Source organism: Colias croceus, chromosome 17 (assembly GCF_905220415.1).
Source record: "Colias croceus chromosome 17, ilColCroc2.1".
NCBI classification, from domain to species: Eukaryota; Metazoa; Arthropoda; class Insecta; order Lepidoptera; family Pieridae; genus Colias; species Colias croceus.
The window spans coordinates 3,178,849-3,198,890 of record NC_059553.1 but is presented as its reverse complement, the minus strand read 5'-3'; the positions used below and the strand labels follow the sequence as shown (position 1 = coordinate 3,198,890).

The 20,042-nt window shown below is 30.9% G+C and overlaps 3 protein-coding genes across 3 annotated transcripts in view; 1 reads left to right on the top strand and 2 right to left on the bottom strand.

The window, feature by feature from the left end:
* Nucleotides 1–20,042, bottom strand: part of LOC123698909 — a 194,707-nt gene that overhangs the window by 32,799 nt on the left and 141,866 nt on the right. The gene's annotated exons all lie outside the window — the stretch shown is intronic.
* Nucleotides 887–6,032, bottom strand: LOC123698903 (alpha-N-acetylgalactosaminidase-like). The gene is made up of 10 exons (XM_045645725.1): nucleotides 5,907–6,032; nucleotides 4,956–5,104; nucleotides 4,130–4,304; nucleotides 3,674–3,848; nucleotides 3,296–3,378; nucleotides 2,626–2,784; nucleotides 2,036–2,248; nucleotides 1,446–1,574; nucleotides 1,139–1,214; nucleotides 887–1,052 (listed from the first exon to the last, which is right to left on the bottom strand). Exons 2-10 carry the CDS (start codon nucleotides 5,102–5,104, stop codon nucleotides 973–975), a joined length of 1,239 nt encoding a protein of 412 aa, XP_045501681.1. The 5' UTR covers nucleotides 5,907–6,032; the 3' UTR covers nucleotides 887–972.
* LOC123698898 (ankyrin repeat and LEM domain-containing protein 1-like) lies at nucleotides 7,672–18,274 on the top strand. Its single transcript, XM_045645715.1, has 7 exons — nucleotides 7,672–8,157; nucleotides 8,237–8,398; nucleotides 8,695–8,927; nucleotides 12,056–12,794; nucleotides 13,170–13,402; nucleotides 14,584–14,844; nucleotides 17,287–18,274. The coding sequence occupies exons 1-7, from the start codon at nucleotides 8,096–8,098 to the stop codon at nucleotides 17,649–17,651; spliced, it is 2,055 nt and encodes a 684-aa protein (XP_045501671.1). The 5' UTR covers nucleotides 7,672–8,095; the 3' UTR covers nucleotides 17,652–18,274.

Genomic DNA, 20,042 nt, shown 5'->3' with positions numbered 1-20,042 from the left:
AAATAGATTTTAAAATATAACTGACATAAAACTTAAAGAAAAGTACTAAATGTTAGAAAACATGTAACTAGAAAACCTTTAAGGTTTCTAAATACGCCCAACTTTTCTAATTTAGTTCGTAAAATAAAACAAAAACTATGTACTTATGTTGATTTTCACAACCTCTTTACATCAATTAGGATTTATAGGTAGTAAAAATTCGCCATTTTATACTCAACGAAATCAAAAGAAAAATGACAAAATATTTATACTTATATATTTTTTAATTTTAATATTTAGGTAAGTGTAGTAGATAATAGATATACTACCTACATCAGAGTAGTTATCAATATTATTAGACCTATCTTCGGACTTTAGTATCTACTTTGTCAGTCTTAAAGATAACGAAATGTACCTATTTCCAATAATTGACAGATTTAAGTGTGGTTTCGCAAATGTTATGTACTTTGGACTTCGGTTTATAGTTACAGAATACAGTCCAAGTTATACAACATAAATATTTTTAATACCTACAGAACAGATTACCTACAACACGAATTTATGCTGTGTAGACCTGGAATTATCCATAGTATGTTTAGTTTCAGCGAAATATTTTTTATGGTCACGATTTACAGAAGTCATGACTTTAGAATAATAGCATTCTTTACAATCGCATTAACTATTTATTGAATCTATACATAGATACCATAAATTAACATCGTTACAATTAATATGCATTAATTTTTTATGACTAAAAATATATACCTATGACATAATAATATGAGACATGTCTTGGACTATCTTTGCCTTAGATCTTTGCAATAAAGTGAGTTCCTAGTTCCTACCTCATACGATACGAATCCTTCCTACACACAGGATACGAAATGCGAAATAAAAGACTGTAAAATATAAACTTATCTCAATAATTTATTTCAAAATTGTGATTATGTTTTGTGTTAATTGTACTTAAGAATTATGTATTTAAAATAAATATTATGTTAAGAGATAGATGACTTCTGCGGACCGTTTTACTTCATTATTTTGTCCCGGTACAAACTTATAGAACTTCACACCTGTAATTAATAATAATATTGTTAATTATTGCACATTTTCTATGATTTATTGTAGGTATCATTACTGTTGACGTTTAATTACTAACCTGATGGATTCACACGAGTTTCGAATTTATCGTCATGGCCCTTAATGTTTCTTATATTTTCTTGGTCAAATAACTCCTGTAAAATAAGATTTATTACAATAAAAACTCCTATAACTCAAAATTAAGTCGATAAGTATGTTATCTGTCATGATATTGTATCATTAAAAGTTATAAAAACCCTTCATTGTATGGAAGATTCAAGTAAGTAGTAACGATAATCAAATCAACAATGTCACCAAACTTATAACATAAAAATTAATTAATTTCTTGTAACGAATCAAAAAAATAATAATAATAAAGAAAATACCTGAACGATATAGTTTTGTTTGGGTATTTTCATGTCATCAAATGTAACTTTTAAAGTGTAAGGTGCGCCGTCATCTCGCCTGTTCACAAACGCGACAGCGAAGCCCGTTGAGAGCTCTCGGGTCCATATCTAAAAGATTTAATCTTAATGTACTTTTTACTTTAATAATAACTAAGTAGTGTTCTTCGACACTAAGAATATCTAAGAAGCCTTTACGTCATGCACTCCGAGTCTTGATAAGAAAGTATTATGAAGGAGAAAAAAAAAATAATTACAATTTGAGGCATTAAAAATACAATGCATTTTATTCATTTGAAAGGTTTACTACCTTACTTGCCCACTGCAGAAAGATTTAAGTGTTAAAATCAATTCAGTACGTTGGTTAAAACCTATATTGACTGCTCTTTAAAACTACGACTAATTTTACCGGTCAATAAGGTTATTGACTGGTTCAGGGTTTTGATTGTAACAGGTACATAGGTAACATTAAGACTTCCCTAATCTCCATACTGTATATTGCTGACGATTTTGTATATTACAGCCTGTAGGTATATTAAGATTCCTGATTTTCAGACTCAGAAACAACTCACCTCACATTTAGACTTGTTCCACACCCTCATACCTTGCTTTCCCAACTCATCTTGATCTACTTCGATCACCTTAGAGTTTAGTAGAATCTGTTTAAATTCATCTTTTATAGTATCAAGGTCTACACTCATCATTAATGGTGCAGCCAATATGGACCAAACAGCCATTTGAACACGTGCTTGATCTTCCGAGAGACCAAAGTTTCCAATTAGCAACTGAAAGAATAATATAAGTAAACGTAAGGTATCTAAATAGAAATCTTATTTATTCTATAAGTAGGTTACTTTCGAAGTTATGATCTAATATTTAGAGATACGTAGTAAATAACAATTTGTGAATTTGTGACGTTTTAGGGGGTAATCTGAACCAATTTAAAAATTATTAAACCAACAGAAAGCCACGTTATCTGTGAGTGCCATAGGCTATATTTCTTATCAATCCAATAACAGTACTAATAATTCTAAACAGATAGACAACTTGGGCGTAGGTAATCCGAAGTAAAAAGTGGGAAAGGTAAGCTTATTTCATTAAAAAATTCGATGACTCCAATTAAATAACATATTCCCGATCACCTATTTTACAAAATACCTACCATATCAGGATCGTTCCAATGGCCAGGACCAGCATAAGTCGCCAATTCCGGTCGGTCAGCGAACCAATCCATTATACTTGTTAGAGACGCCCAAGAGTCCTGAATGTCATCTGCATTCCGCCATAGATTGCAGTGCTCCTTTATGGAGGCGTAGTCTGGCTGAAGTCAAATCAGTAAATTTTTAATAAAAAAAAAATTGGTTGTCTGTAAAGTCGGTTGACTGACGATAGTTGAACGTGACAACGTCCGATTGTGCTTCTTTGTCGCTCGTTCCACGCTCTCGCTCGCACTTCAAGCCTTACATGGAACGCCTCAGATGAGTCAGAGCGAGGTAACGCCGCATGAGTCATGTTTTTTCGTGCGTGCAGCCGGCTTTATCGAATTATAAGACGTTGTCACGTCAAAAAAATGTCAGAAATAAATGGCAAATTTATATTACGAATTACCTACTTTTCATCACTTGCTTATAGGGTACGACTCATTTGATACTTTTTTTATCGTTATTTTTATACACTATTTTAACGTAATGTTTTATCTGACATAATAACATAAGCTGAACCAAACATATTTTAAAGAAGTCCAATCTTTTAGTTTACATTTTAAATAACTACATTTGAAAAGAAAACTCCTTTTAAAATTTAATAGCAAATCATAATTTCCTCGTCTTCACCTTTTCTTGGTAGGCCGGCCAACTGCACGAGTACACCATTGGTCGACCACTATCATTCATCATTCTACCAAATTCCGGATAGCCTAGAAACAGTAATTATATTAGTATAATAAATTTCATAAAACGATACTAACTAAAAGCATATAAGTAATTGATTTTAATTTTAAGGCAAATTAGAATGGCATAATAAAGGATTTTTCTTATTTTTTGCAAATTTTCAAAAACAATACAATTTACTAAAATTCTAGGGGCCCTAGTAATCCCGTTCTTAATTCCTATGATAACGGTTAATTATTAAAAACACGTCTCTTATTAAGTACTTTTTATTTTTTTTTTATTTTTTAACCACGGTCTTTTGTATGAACTTTGGGTATTTACCAGTATCCATTTTCGATACTTCAACATTGCAGCCATCCAGTTTGATATAGTCGACGCCCCAACCCACAAAAGAGTCGATGTCAGTTTTTTCATGTCCAAGAACACCAGGGTATCCCGCACATGTTTTATTCCCGTAGTCTTGGTATAAGAAGAATTTTAAGCCTTTGTTGTGTAACTGAAATTTATATGATAAAATTCATAGATCATTCATAGATAATTGGGAGTGGATAGTTTTTATGCCAATTTATCTTGTTCTGATTCATAATTTCTACATTTCTTCAAACAGTTTATAAATACTTTCGACCAATACACGACGTACATAATAATATTTGTTTTTTTATTATGATAGCATCTTCCATCTCTGTGGAATTTTAATACAAGTAGACCATAGCAAAAAGTGATCACGAATTCTAATCAAAAATTATCCACACTACAAGACCAACAATACATTCTTACGTAATCCCCAATATACTTCATGCCGTTCGGGAAGCGAGTCCCGTTAGCGACCAGCCGCCCCTCGCGGTCACGATCATGCTCCATCCAGCAATCATCTATCCCGACGTAATTGTACCCCGCGGCTAGGTAACCGTCGCTTATCATTTTATCCGCAGTCCGTTTTATGAGAGTTTCGCTGTAAACAATATCTATGTTAGGTACCTACCTATGTTACTAGACAAAACAGGTTGGTACTAATCGTTTATTAATCTGTTTTATTTAATTGTGCTAATGATTTATGATATATACGCAATGTCTTTTGTATAATTTAATTGGTTTTCAATTACTTTTTAATTGTTTTAACATGGAACAGTTTAACTTAGTTACATTTTTCGCGCCTGAAAAAAAATTTGTAGCATAAAGGAAAAACTATCGCTTCGGGTAAATTTTAGAAAAACTTTTAAATTTATTTTAATGACGCGAGTCAGAAATACGCATTCCAGTTGCGATGCTTTGTTATACTACCTGTGATACTACTTAGTCCAAATAACTGGATGATTTATTAGAAAATCGCGGGTGGCGTAGAGGTCTCTCAACTAATCATAAATATGGAAATTAGCAGATAAACTGAGTGTCTAAACTTCTATATTGTGCACTAATAAATAATAATAACATTTATTAAGCATTAAAGTGTTGTTTACGTTATAATAGGTTATAATAATATGATAATGCTTCTCCATTAAGAAAAGATAAACAATTTCTATTATCTACCTAAACGTATGTTTTTGCTGTTCCTGAAAACAGTTAAAACTTCAAAATATTTTAAAACAACAATGTGAACATTTACCTTATACATTCATCGGGATATTTGTTACAATCTGTAATGCATCTAAATCGCTGCCAGGTCAACCAACCCATAGGCGGAGTAAGAGCCAAGCCATTATCCAAGGCAAGCACCGAACCCACCGTGACGCACAATACAACAACACACTTCATCTGTATTGCATAAATATTACCGCCAATAATAACACTTTTACACAAAATTAAAAATAGTATCAAATTAGTTGTAATGTGAAACTTAAGCTGTGAAAAGTTTTAAAAAAATAACAAACTTCTTCGTGAATAAATTTTAAACGCGTCTTAAACGGACATCGCATCAATATACAACTGTCTGAAAATGGCTCGCTGTCGTTGACATCGGCAAGTGTTATTATTAAAATTTAACAAGATAAGTAATTTAACAATATATTTAAATCGTTACTAGTTTGAATGCTAGTTCAACTGGTAATAATGAGAATACGTATATAGTCATAAAAAAATTAGTGTTGTCTATGAAACTACTTTGGGAATTTGTAACTACCCACGTTTTTACTTAGTATTTACGAAGTTATTTTCTCTGAAATCTGATGCAGCCCTGACCAAAGCCACAATTTACTTTATAGACTGCAACCACAGTAGAAAATATGGTTTGTTACACTGTGCTGCAACTGTAGACTGCTCTTATAATATTAAATTACTAGCTTTCCGCCCGCGGCTTCGCCCGCGTTTTCAAAGAAAAACCCGCATAGTTCCCGTTCCCGTGGGATTTCAGGGATAAAACCTAGCCTATGTTACTCGTGGATAATGTAGCTTTCGAATGGTGAAAGAATTTTTCAAATCTGCCAAGTAGTTTCGGAGCCTATTCAATTCATACAAACAAACAAACAAACAAAAAATCAAACCTTTCCTCTTTATAATATTTGTATAGATGTATAGACAAACATAATAGCACGTTGATATTGATTGTAAGATTACCTACCTTACTAACGACTCGTTATTATGACTGAACAAAACGCAATACATGTGTGTTTAAAATTCTACAATATATGCATTTGGAGAAGGTGATAACATGGGAATGTTTTTAAGAACGCAGCACGCTATTACTATTATCATCTAGCTGGTATCTAGTGAATTTTAGTAGAATCGTGACATGAATAATAATATGAACTACAATGTAGGTTTACAACTTTCAATGTATTCCAAATATGAATATTATTTAAATAGGTTAGCTCAAAGTTCGTTTATGAATCAAATGTTAAATTGCTCATCCTATGTGAGTCCTACCTATTTATGCATTGCTCTGTACCTATTACCTGTGGTAATACTACCCCTACCGTAGAGTATGTATTAGCTAATACATAGTCTAAGACCCCTACTAAATATTATATGAAGGCGAAATTTATGTAAGAAATAAGAATGTATGAATGTACTGTAGTCTTTCGCGCGAAAAAAGCTATATAAATTTTAATGACCCAGCTTTTGTACCAGAATAACTACATATATACCCATCTACCTGTCTTTACGTGTAGGTAATATAAGTTATAGAAATAGGTCCGTCCTTGCTATCGTCCGCGGGTTCTTCCGCGTTTGAAACCGCGCAGCATAGCTAGTAATAATATATTATTACACCTTTTGTGTACAAGAATCTTATTTCTCTAATAAATATTCATATTTTTAAAGAAAAATGATTTATAACCAGAGATAAATATGAATAATGAATGTAGAACATCTTTACCTTTGTCGTGATAGGTAAAGCGTTTTCCAGATCCATAATCACAAAGCTTTCTTTGTCTATTGTTTATGCCGACACGGGCTATTGAACTTACGAGCGTATGTTGGTACTTGTAACATGGTTCTACATAATTCCACATCAAAATGTAGATTGGTTAGGCCGTTTTCACATTGTGTGGGAGGACGGGACCAATTTATGAAACATGAAGGTAAATGTAAATTCCTATTCGGATTGCGTAATTCAATAATGTTTCGACTTACCTACAGTAATCGGTTGGTTTATGATATCTTCAAAGAACAAACTGCTGATAACAACATAATTTTATCTTAATTTCTGTAGGAATTTCATTACTCCGGTCGAGTTCCTGAGGCGTGGTCATAAAAAGGTCGAAAGTTCAACGAGCTGGACAAACACATATTATAGATGTTAAAATTCTAAAACTTAAACCTATGAAGCTGAACAAATTTGTATCAAATAGTGGGTACTATTTAGTATTTTTATTTCGTTTAATTTTAATTAAATTTCACTACTTATATTATATTGTAAAAATAAATAAAATGTCTACATTATAAAAAATACTATTATAAAAATATAGGGAATAAATTATTAAGATTAAATTGAACTCTTCGAGCCATTTATAAATTATTAAAAATATCAACAAATCTAAAATAATAAAAAAATATCAAAATCATCTACATACTTAATTTACTTACTCCTACAATTTTGGATTGGTAAATTGTTACTTTTATTATCTAGCAGCAGTGTCTACCTACTGATTAACTTTCCTTTATACATTTATTTTTTGTACTATTAAAAGTAATCAATATGGAAATTTCAAATCTACATAATAACTTATAATTTACAAGCATGGACCTATAAAAAAGGTTAGTAAGCTATTTAGGGCACCTCGTACCCCCATACAGTTGTACAACATTTGAATTTTTATGTAAATAACACACTAAATGAACATCGTAAAATTTAATCACCACATTTTAGATTTTTTATTTACAATTTTTTTTAAATTGCATGAAAAAATATACTTAATTGTAGTGACAATAAAAATATTTTATTTTAAAAAATATAATATAGCGTAACGGAACTCTCCACATCGTGCCTATAATGGAACGCAAACGCATCCATGATCCAATCGTAAACAAAGAAAACCGTGCCGCCGCCAGAGACTGACGTTAATTTAAAAAATTACAAAAACAATCGAGCGTGCGATTTAAAAAAATTCTAATAGTGATTTTAAAAGTGGAATTATTATGTGAACCTTGAAGATAATTGATAAATTAACAAATATGAGTGAAATAAATTTCATAATCTATAATTAGATTTGATATACGTGATATCGCCAGCAGGAAATCCCGCAGGAAATGAAGACATACAAGTCGCGAGCTCGCAGACTTTTAATTTAGTTTCTATTTGCAAAAACCATGGGCACGTTGTATAAAGAGCTTTTTAAATTATACGACTTGATTCAAAGTGGTGAATCGAGGTAAAAAATTAATTTTAAAACGTTGAACAAGTATAATACTGTCAAAATGAAGCTACTATTGAAGTTTGTTTATTTACAGATGTGTTAATCGATATTTGAGTGAAAATACAATAGATTTGAATATAATTTTACCATGTAAGGGTATTGGAGTTTTACATTTAGCTGTAGGAATAGAACCATTGGAAAAATCTAAAGAATGCACTGAAATAATTTTAAAGAATGGAGGAGACCCAAATATTATGTAAGTTTGAAAGTTTCATACCATTTATCCTAGATTAAATTTTCTGTTACCTATAATAATTACTTATTTACAGAAAATTCAATTAGTGTTTGAAATATATTTTTTGAAATTATTATAATTAAAGCTGACATAAAAATATTACTAGGTCAGCTACAAAAATACAATATTTACTTTTCATAACCTTTCACATTTATAAATAACTATATTATAGATAATGTATTAAAAGTATTTTTATATTTCGTCACTTATATTTCATAACTTATTATTAGAAAATTGAATATGGTTATTTATTTCAGTAATGACGATGGTGTAACACCCGTCCACATAGCTGCGATATGGGGCAGGGTGGACAACCTGAAGCTGCTTATAGGATGTGGAGGCGATCCATACCAAAGAGACCTGGACGGCTTCTCCGCTTTTGACTATGCTGTGCGGGAACAGCAGTGGGAGGTGTATGACTATCTACATAATGTAGTGGACGACAAGGATGACTCCTTTGGATCACACTGCGCTTATACTATAGATTTGGGTGAGTCAATTTGTATTTATTTATTTGTCTATTTATGTACCAAACCGTGTTTAAAAATATTTAGTTACAAGTATACAATAAACATATCATAATAATTACAATATCTTACACATACAATAATTTATGTAATTTCAAATAGTAAGATGAACATTTCTTTTAACTTTAAGTCTAAGGGAAACAAAATAGCAGAAGCGAAAGTAAATTTAGATAATAAAAAACAATTTTTATATTTAACTAGATTATAGCGCGTTATTAGACTTTGAACGGGAATAATTATTTTTATTTTATTTTTAAAGTTAACAGAGACAAGTATACACAAACTAACGATTTTAAAGCAAAAAATCATTAAAATCTGTTCAGCTGTTCTTGAGTTATAAATTGTATTAATAAACTTTAATATGTGTATATAAATAGAAATATAGATAGAATATAGATTGATATAGATATTTTTCGTTACAATAAACTCAAGGAAATTAAATGAGTTCAAATATGGTTCATGGTACAAGGTGCATGAACAGGTGGTCCCAATCTTATAATGGTGCAGCTTTAAGTTCCATCTGTTTGCAATACTGGTATATAATTGGCAAGTTATTTTGAGCAAAGCACCTGCCATGGTTTCTTATACATTGCTATATACATTTATATTTTGGTGTATTATGGTGTGTTTAAATCATCTCTTGGTTTTCGTTGTAATACTAGTGTAATAATATTGTTTACAAATTAAAATAATTTACATAAAAATGCTCACGAAATTCATCAATTGATTAATTATTATTTTAATTAATGCTTTTTTAATTTTATTATGTAGTATATTTTATTTTTAATGTAACAGTAAAAAAACTATTCCATATCTAAATGATATTTGGAATTTTGATAAAATAAAAACTGTTTATTTCCTGTTTGTTACAATGCAATACTTTTTTAATTCTGACCTTTCCTCCTTATCATGTATATTGTAGTTATGTATGTGTTTTATGTAAATTATTTGGATACACACCAAATAAAATTGCTGTTTTTTCCTCTTAGGTGCTAGGGTTGACACATGGTTAAAATCTTTAATTTAGTGGGTTTTAGGTTTGATATAAAAAAATACATTTATGTTACTTAGTAATTTCCTACGGACAGTTTCTTTTATATTTTTAAAATTTTTATTAATTATTAACTAACTAAGTAAATGTTAAAAAAAAACATAAAATACAAGTTTTTTCTTAAGTTTAGATATAGATACACTAATTGCAATTACCAAATTTTAATTAAACGTAACATAACCTTACCCAAGAATTTCGTAATATAAACAACTTGATTCCAACCTGATATGAGTCACACAAAGTTAAAGTTTCACAACACTTCCTTTGTGAATGAATCGCTAAACAAGTTCTTGCGGGAACAGATCTCGGCTGCGAGCTAGGTATTTCGCGAAAGTAAAATATTTATAATTTTTCCCACACTGCACTTTATAGATTGGCATCTTATTTTCCTGCCATATGGGGTAATAGCTGAAAGTGTAGAATTTACTTTATAAGATTGCTCAATCTAAAGTTAAATCAGGCTTATGTAAAATGTAGCATGCAAGAAAAGACAGTAAAAAAAGGCTAGCTAGCTTTTGTTGCTATCTTTAGGTACTTGCGACACAGGGTGGTCTTTATTATTCTCGATAAACTATATCAGATACATAGTAAACGTGGCTACCTACATATAATATGTTAAAATTATTTTAATATAATGTTAAAGAAAATGTAAATGGTGCAATTTCTTTAATACCTTCAAAAAGTTAATTCATAATGACTTCAGTTATTTGCTCTTTATGTACCTATTTATCTACTTTATTCACGCATATAAAAGATAATTGATGAAAGCGAGCAATAGCCGTTAAAAGGATGTGTAAATTAAAGCTCTTATATGCATCATTAGGAAATTGCACACTCAACAGAAAACGATGTACTCTACCTACTACCCATTGTTGGCTAAAGAATATAAGGCCCTTCGCATTCCTAATCGCATTTTTTTTACTTATTCGTGGAATATTCTCTTTTGTATCCCCAAAGTATTTGTATTTTGTGGATTTGAGTAACGCAAAAGAGAGATAAATGAAAAAAGTAATCGCTATGTATAATTACGAATTACCTAAATAAAAGCTTTAAGCATAGAGTTATCTAGCATAATCTTTTCTGAAAAATGCTAATAAAACCACGGAATACTTAATACTACATTAAATGATGCACGAAAAAGTTGGTGTTACAGATACAATATTTGTATATCAGTTATGCGTGTTAAAGCGTATAAGTACAGGTAAACTTCCTGAGAGCCTGTTTCGTACAATACGATTGTGGTACCATTGTCTGTATGTTTGCATATCACTTCCTAACTTTGTTGACAAAGACACGCTTTTCAGTTTTCCATAAATGTTAGTAAGAAGATTATTATTCAATATTGTCATTGTGTAGTTAGAGGGAATGTTCGTTATAATGTACATAGGAACGCAGGGTTTATTTTTTTTATTGTGTTTTGTTTAAAATAATAATAACAATTATCAATACAAACATTGTAAGTACTTCGGGTTCTTACGAAATCTTTACACCATTAACAAAATAACAGAATTATCGAGATCTATATGGTCATAAAATTTAATTGATTCACACAAGATGCATGTTTATTAGTTTTTTCCATAATATCGAACCCACGCACGGTAGGGAGATTGTGGGCGTTGATCATTAAAATAGTTGGTAATTTATATTCGACTCGACTGCGCCAAAAACCAAAACCTGACGGACTTAGGAAGTAACAATGCGGAGGCTTGACCGTAATTGGTAGCTTTCCTAATTATTATGCTAAAGTGTTTCGTCCGGCCGCCGATACTTATGTGGGCGATACTTATGGTATAAATGCTTGGTATTTATTACGAAATGAATTGATAAAGACCACGTTTATATATGGATAATTATATTTCAGACAACGAATACAACTTTTTTGTTAAAATATAACAACTAAATTTCTAAATTTGTGTCTTCCTTATTTTATTCTTTAAAATATCATCATTTCGATTCATTAAATTATAAATTATGAACTGAAAAACATTCAATGAGTTTAACAAACATTATAATTTAACCAAATTTTGTATCGTTTTGCAGACAAAATTTTAGTATCAACAGACCAAGTAGTGGCAGAATATGAGCCCGTTACCAATGACCAACAACAACGTATGTCCATACGAAAATCTGACATGGTCCGGGAGTGGTGCGAAAAGAACACCTTTACCATGAACAAATTATACCCCACTATACTCGGAGACACTTATCTCATAGACGAGTCTGAACCCTGGCTGGTAGACCTAACAAACCTGAACATCAAAGATAAAGAAGATCTAAACGACACAATAAACACGTTTAAAACGTGCAAATCGAAAGCAGAAGTAGAAATAAGCGGCATCCAACCTCTAGAACAAACGGTGGACAAAACTACAGAAAGCAATGATCTCAAGCAAAGAATTAGTATGTACGAAAACTTCTCTCTACCCGGATCTCCGAACTGCATCACGCATGTTAATTACCATTCGAAGAGTAGTTTGAAAAAGAAGAATTCGTCTAATTTCAAGAGTAGATTGACTGAAGAGTCTCTTATAACGGATGACAATTCAAGGGATTTGGACAAAGCTGTGATAGTTATGCAAAATAAGACGAATGAATGGTTATCATCTTGTAGTGATGAAAATAAGGTTTTTAATACAAGACGCTCGTCAGCTAGTAGTGGTGTGAGCAGTAACTTTTCTGGGAGCATTGTGCTTGCAAATGTTCATGAAGAATATAAGTATGAGGATAAGGAAGAAGATGTTGTTCTTATTGAGAAGCGATTGAAGGTTTCTTCTATCGTGTAAGTTGCAATTTTTTTATCTACGAGCTCATAATAACTACTTTCTAAATCAATTTTGCCTGCCGGTTGATGGACCGGCACTATCGACTACATTTTTTAAGGTTGACTATTAAGTTTTAATTTTATTATCACGTTGTTATGAATGTAAGGTTTACTACCTGATCTACCCAGACGATCTCGCGAGCAAAAGTAAATGGAATATAGGTTAAGTAATGATGTATGTAATCATCACTGACAAGTATCATCAAAATCCGTCCAATCTATTACGCGTGAAAGAATAACAAACACAAATCATCATTTCGCCTCTACACTATTTCTTTATAAACATATACCATTCTTTCATCTCATTTGAACTAATTTTTAATAATTTTCCAGATTACCAGTAGACGAAGCAGCAGACCAAAACTCGCCCGACCAAACAATTCTATCCGTAGCCTCCTCGCTACCTCCATCCATGGAGTATGACACCAACACGCTCAGAGCTGAACTAACCAAGCTGGGATTCAAACCTGGACCCATACTGGATAATACTAAAACATTGTACTTGAAGAAATTACAAGCGTTGAGGAAAAACCCCATTGTGGCCAAGAGTAACGAACAAGGCAAATGTGAGTAAAAACTGAAATAAGTATAAATTTATAACGTAACCTTTTTTTAAACTGTAACTGAAAAAAAAAAAATTAATGAACATCCTAAGATACAGAACACTACAATATGCACAACAACATGTGTTCCTTCAAGAGGCGAATAAATAGGCATTTTCTAGGTAGACATGATTTACCACCATAGACCGCGTCACCGCTTTCCATCAGGTGGGACTGTAGACAAATTCCTATTTTCTTTCCTATAGTCTTCCTATTTTAATAAAAAAAAAATCAATAGATTCCCACTTTAGAAGATAGACCTTAATATTTTTTTAGCAAAAACAACTAAATTATTATTAATTAAAATGTAATGTAAAAGAGAATTTGATGTTTTTAGGATGCTTAATATTTCTCAAATTGATTAACTCAAAGTACGAAATAAAAAAACAAGTAAGAAATAGAAAGTGCTTATTTCTATCCATGTAGAAGTATTAATAATTGTCTTGTTTTGATTTGTGATATCCTGTTAAAATTTTGTCTCAGAACCTGTTTAGTCGGTATTTCGACAAATAACAAATGAAACATTTTTAATCTGTGTTTTTAATAAACAGAAAGTTTTTCCTGTTAAAAATCAACCAAACATGAAAAAGAAGCTCAAGGAATTGAACTACTGTTATCAATAATATTACAATTTGATCCTTTATTAAATTATTCACGAAGATTTAAGTAAAAAATAATAATTAAACTTTAATTAAACTTTTTAAATCTATTTCTCTCTTCTCTACAAAAAATTGGCATTTAAATTATATTTGACGGAATTGTCACTAATTATGGAATGATTTATTTTGTGAATGCATTTTTAGTTTTTAAATCTTATATTATATTATTAATTTAGTTATAATGATAGTTAAAAATATTAAATTACCAAGTAAAACATTAAAATTGTTCAAGAGCGGTAACTATAATTTAGAAAGTTGTCTACTTCTATAGTCTGTTCTAATCGTTCTAATATTATAAAAGGATACATTTTTATTTTAAAATATTAGCAATGAATAAACACTGGACCATTTCCAATCATGCTAAATTCTTGATATATTTGCGAGTAACCTAGTTTTTTTAATAAAAAGACATAATATTATAATGTTATATTTAATTTTTATTATTCTTCCATCATCTGTAAAATTAACACTTATTCCAATTTACAGCATACAGCATAGAATTAGAGAAATCCCTTCGCAACGAGGACTGGATGCAAAATTTATCACCTTACATTGAGTTGGAAAACAAAGCAAGAGCAGATTTCGCGAATCCCAACAAAAAATGGCGGGAGGGCACTACGAAAACATCGTTTACATATTTATTATTGGACCCGAGGCTTACTAATAACCTGCCCGCTAGAGCCTCGAAGCAAAATAGCCATTTATCGTGGGTGACCTTCGTTAATTCCATATTTTATGTTGGGAAAGGTAAGTTTAATATACTTTTTTTTATTGCAAAATATATTCAATATGTAAGTATATCACGCTTCAATTATATCCATCTTTATGTATGTATGTAACTGACTCTTTCATTTATGTAACACCTATCAAGGATCGGTGAAAAAAAAAATACCATGATTTTAAGCGTGTTTTTATTTTATTTTATTTTTTTCTAACTATATAATTTTATATTAATTACTAGCTTCCGCCCACGACTTTGTACGTGCATCCCCGTTTTTCCGCGTTCCCGCAAGAATTTCGGGAAATCCTTTCTTAGCGGATGCCTACGTCCTAACATCTACCTGCATGCCAAATTTCAGCCCAATACGTCCAGTGGTTTGGGCTGTGCGTTGATAGATCACTATATCAGTCACCTTTGAGTTTTATATACATATATAGATTTTTATGATACACTATGTTTTGTGAGTTTTAAATGCAATAAAGTTGTTGTCATACTTTGCTCACAACTTTTAAGATAAAGATTTTGCGGCTTTTACGGCTTGAGTGCTATTACACAAACAAATTAAACGATTTTGATTAAATCTGAACGTCACTTTATGACATGAGAAATAATTGTTATGTTGCTTAAAATAAAGTATAAAATCTAATGAGCATGTAAATTTAGAATAAGTTTAGAAATTAAAGTTTAGCTGTATGATAATAGCAGAGTTTTGGTAATTTAGAGAGCCTTATCTTTTGAGTTTATCGTTTTTTAAGTGATTCATAATTTAGTTAATGTAAAATAAGCAATAACTATACTATTTCGTCATACGATAACTTTAATTCATAATTCAACGAAAAAAAAATATTTTAAATAACACATAATATTAGTGTTGCACTAGAAGCATTAAAACTGTAATTATTTTTTTTGTTTCCATACCAGACAAAAAAAAATTTTAATCATATTTGGGTTTGGTATCGATCCAGTAACAGCCCCTGCTATTTATTTTTTTCAATATTTTCAATGTACAGAATTGACCCTTCTACAGATTTATTATATTATGTATAGATGCTGTTAAAATTATAAAGCTTTTTTGGGTAGTGGCTCGCGCATTCTTGAATTTATATTATTCAGCATAGACATAAAATCTAAAATAACTGTTATTCTATGAGGTAAATGAAAAATGAAATGAGTAACGATAATAATATTTATTTTGTTAATCTAAGAATAGGATTATATTTATTGTGTTTATGTTTCAATTAAGTATTTATTGAGGCCTTGTTGATAGCTTATCTAAAGAAGTGCCATCAAATCATTCAAGTGCAATATCAATATGATAACATTATTTGTTTTTGTATTCACAAATATTTGTTAATTAAACAAATAATTTTTTCTATCATATTTGTGTAACATAAAATAATAAAAAAATCCTTAAATTACTATTCTTCTACATACTTATCTCTATGTAGGAGCAATATATTAGTTACTAGTTTTCCGCGGATTCGCCCACTTTGTCTAAAACCTAATAAATTATAGAGTAACACATTCTTCGAGAATTACTCTACGTTTAAAAAAACAACCGAATCATAATCCGTTGCGTAGTTTTAAAGATTGAAGCATATAAATACAGACGGCGGATTGCAGAAAGCGACTTGTTTTATAGTACCTATGTAGTGATTTCTGAGTCATAAAGGCGTAAAGTTAATAAAATAAAATTAACTGCGTTAAAAACAACCGACTTCAAAAACGGAAAAGTAAAAAATAAAAAAGATTTGATATTATTAATTACTACATATTATTTAGATGTGCTATTTATTAAATAGGTTTGATGTCGGTGCACGGGCTTAATACTAAGTGCTTAGTGTTTGGCACCGACTTCAAACCTATTTAATAAAATATAGCACATCTAAATAATATGTAGTAATTAATAATATCAAATCTTTTTTATTTTTTACTTTTCCGTTTTTGAAGTCGGTTGTTTTTAACGCAGTTAATTTTATTTAATACTTTTTAGTGTAATTTTCAACACGATTCAAACGAGCCCAAACTCGATAAAGTTGAGTCAATATATTACTGAGTTCCTATGGCCACCTTCCGATTCCATCATCAAATCAGCTCTATGTCATGATAATGTTTCATCGCTATCCAATTTACACACTTATACAAAATTTCAGCTCAATCGGTTACCGGGAAGTGAATCAAAGTTACTTGCTACATTCCAATTAAGTCATCGAGTACAGACAAAAATGCTCATAAAATAAAAACTACTGGGCCTAGCCGAATAAAATTTTTATGGGACCAATTCGACACCATCCTGCATCGAACAAAAAAAGAATCGCGTAAATCGGTTCAGAAACCTCGGAGTAATCGGTGTACATACATAAAAAAAAAAAAAAAAAAATATACCGGCCGAATTGATAACCTCCTCCTTTTTTTTGAAGTCGGTTAAAAAATGAAGTTATTAACTCAATGAAATTTTTTATTTCCAGGTAAACGCTCGCGCCCCTACTCCCATCTCTACCAAGCGTTAACTCTATGGAAGCGTGACTTCCGCCAGTCCAAAGACAAAAAAGTTCAACACATACTCGACATATGGAACGACAAAGTAGGCGTTATATGTTTGCATATTTTTCAAAACGTCATACCAGCTGAAGCATATACTTACGAAGCGTCCATGATAGATGTTATTGGCATACAAAATTTGAAAAATTTAAAGGCAGGTAATTATTATGGGGTCGCGGCTTCTTGGCCGTTGAAGGAACGACGGATGTTCGGCTTGTATTTATTGTACAAGGCAATGCATATTTTCCTTAGTGAAGGAGAGAGGCAGTTACGGCCTGATGATATAGACTGATTATTATAGTGATTTTAAAATGAATGTATTAAATTGGTTGTTTATTTCTTTATTGTATATTGTAAGACGCATTAATGAAATGATTAGTACTTTAAAATTAATAATTGTGGAAAATACATTTTGGAAGAATTTTATATACTTTTATCTTATTTGAATAATTCAAATTGTCGATGTGACAGCGATTTTTTGGCGCATTAAAAATAAAAACGAATGCTACTTACTTAGTTCAACAAAATTTTTGTAGTTATAATGAAATCTTGATTCCATAAAAATATGGAATATTATGTGAAATGTCTATTTGTATAACAGTATTACTTAATGCCTAAAGCCCTTTCTATATTATTTATATAGATAACCTTGCCTGTAATTTATTTGTAGTTATAAGTTTGTTTCTGTACCTTGACAATCTGTTACGAACAGCCAAAGAATTCCCAATTTTACTCCAAATAATTGTACCCTGAATAGGTGACGGTTATTAGTAGTGATATTGAGATTATTTATGATAAAGTTTATAATAATAAGTTATTGATTAATATAAGTAGAAAGAGTAGTTCAATAAACGCGGCGAATTGAATGTTACTTGCAAGCCACGGCTGGACAAGTTATAATAATTTATTTAATAATAATAATATGATGATTCAAAAAAATAGTAAATTATTTAACTAAAAAACTCATTATAATTTTATGTACTTAACCTAAAAATAATTAGTAATATATTTTTTGCTTTTTAATTTTAATTTTTTTGCAATGTGTATTACCGTCACCTACCCTGTTTTAGCTAATTTAACTTACTTTACTAACTTATATGAAGTATAATATAATGATATTTGAATTTTGTGTAATTTTAAGCTTTAATGTAATTAATAATAATGTAGGTATTGTATTATGTAAGTTACCCCATATCTTTGGATTCTCGTTAGACTAGAGTGTGATGTTATAATTTGTGATACATTTTTGTCAAGTATTAACCTAAACTGCCTCCCTCTTTACATACTAACCTTTTCTTTTATAAGTAACAGACAAAATATTGAATCCTTAGTTACCTCCTTCCATGACTTGATTAGTCTGACGAGAATCTCTGTTCCTAGTCAATTTATATTGCATAATTTACACGGCAATCTTTTGTATTATACACTTAAGGGAAATTGAATAAAACACTTTATAAGAAATAATTTATTTTTATTCCTTTTTAACGTCTCGAATTTCTTTTCTAAGAAAATCAAACTTTGCTTTAGTTACATCAAAAAAATACACAAATGTATAATATATTCGATACTATGATACAACGCTCTCGGTGCATACCAAATGACACTGGTATCTATACATATAATAAATCTGTAGAAGGGTCAATTCTGTACATTGAAAATATTGAAAAAATAAATACCAGGGTGTGTTACTGGATCGATACCAAACCCAAATATGTGATTAAAAAAATTTTTGTCTGTCTGTCTGTCTGTCTGTCTGTCTGTATGTGAAGGCATCACGTGAAAACCAACGGTTCGATTTCGATGAAACTTGGTATAATTATACCTTATTATCCTGGGCGTAAAATAGGATACTTTTTATTCAGGAAAAATAGGTAGAAAAAAATTAATTTTAATTTTTCAGTTTTATCCATAGACGTTGTTCTGTAGAACCGCGAACACACGTTGCGTATTATATTAGGCCTAGCCGTATTTGGGTCCAATAGATATTTATAAGATGTCATTGTCAGAGTTACTCAAAATGGAGAAATAAACCATCCACGCGAAGACCGACATCCGCGCGGACGGAGTCGCGGGCGAAAGCTAGTATAAAATAAATGAAAGCATAGACATCGTGCCGAATGAGTTAAAATATTTCAGTCTATAACAATCAATGCACTGCGCCGTATAGTCCGTTTTCTTATGGGCATGCTTGTATGGAATTAGGTATACACTATACATTTTTGAGTAAAGCAATGCCATTTGGTACGAATTTTGTACTCGTCCGCCTAAGCCCAAATCGCCCGGTAACCAGTCTTTGAATGAATGAATGAAAATACTTTATTTGCACCAACACAAGGAGACAATATGAACAAGTGATAACTGCGTTAAAAACAACCGACTTCAAACTTGCACTTGCAAAATTTACAAATACCTACAGACAAAAATGCTCATAAAATAAAAACTACTGGGCCTATCCGAATAAAATTTTTATGGGACCAATTCGACACCATCCCGCATCGAACAAAAAAAGAATCACGTAAATCGGTTCAGAAACCTCGGAGTAATCGGTGTACATACATAAAAAAAAATATACCGGCCGAATTGATAACCTCCTCCTTTTTTTTGAAGTCGGTTAAAAAACACATGCAAACAAACAAAAATCTTTACTCCCCGGGAGAAGGAAGGGAGGGGGGGGGGGGTTATA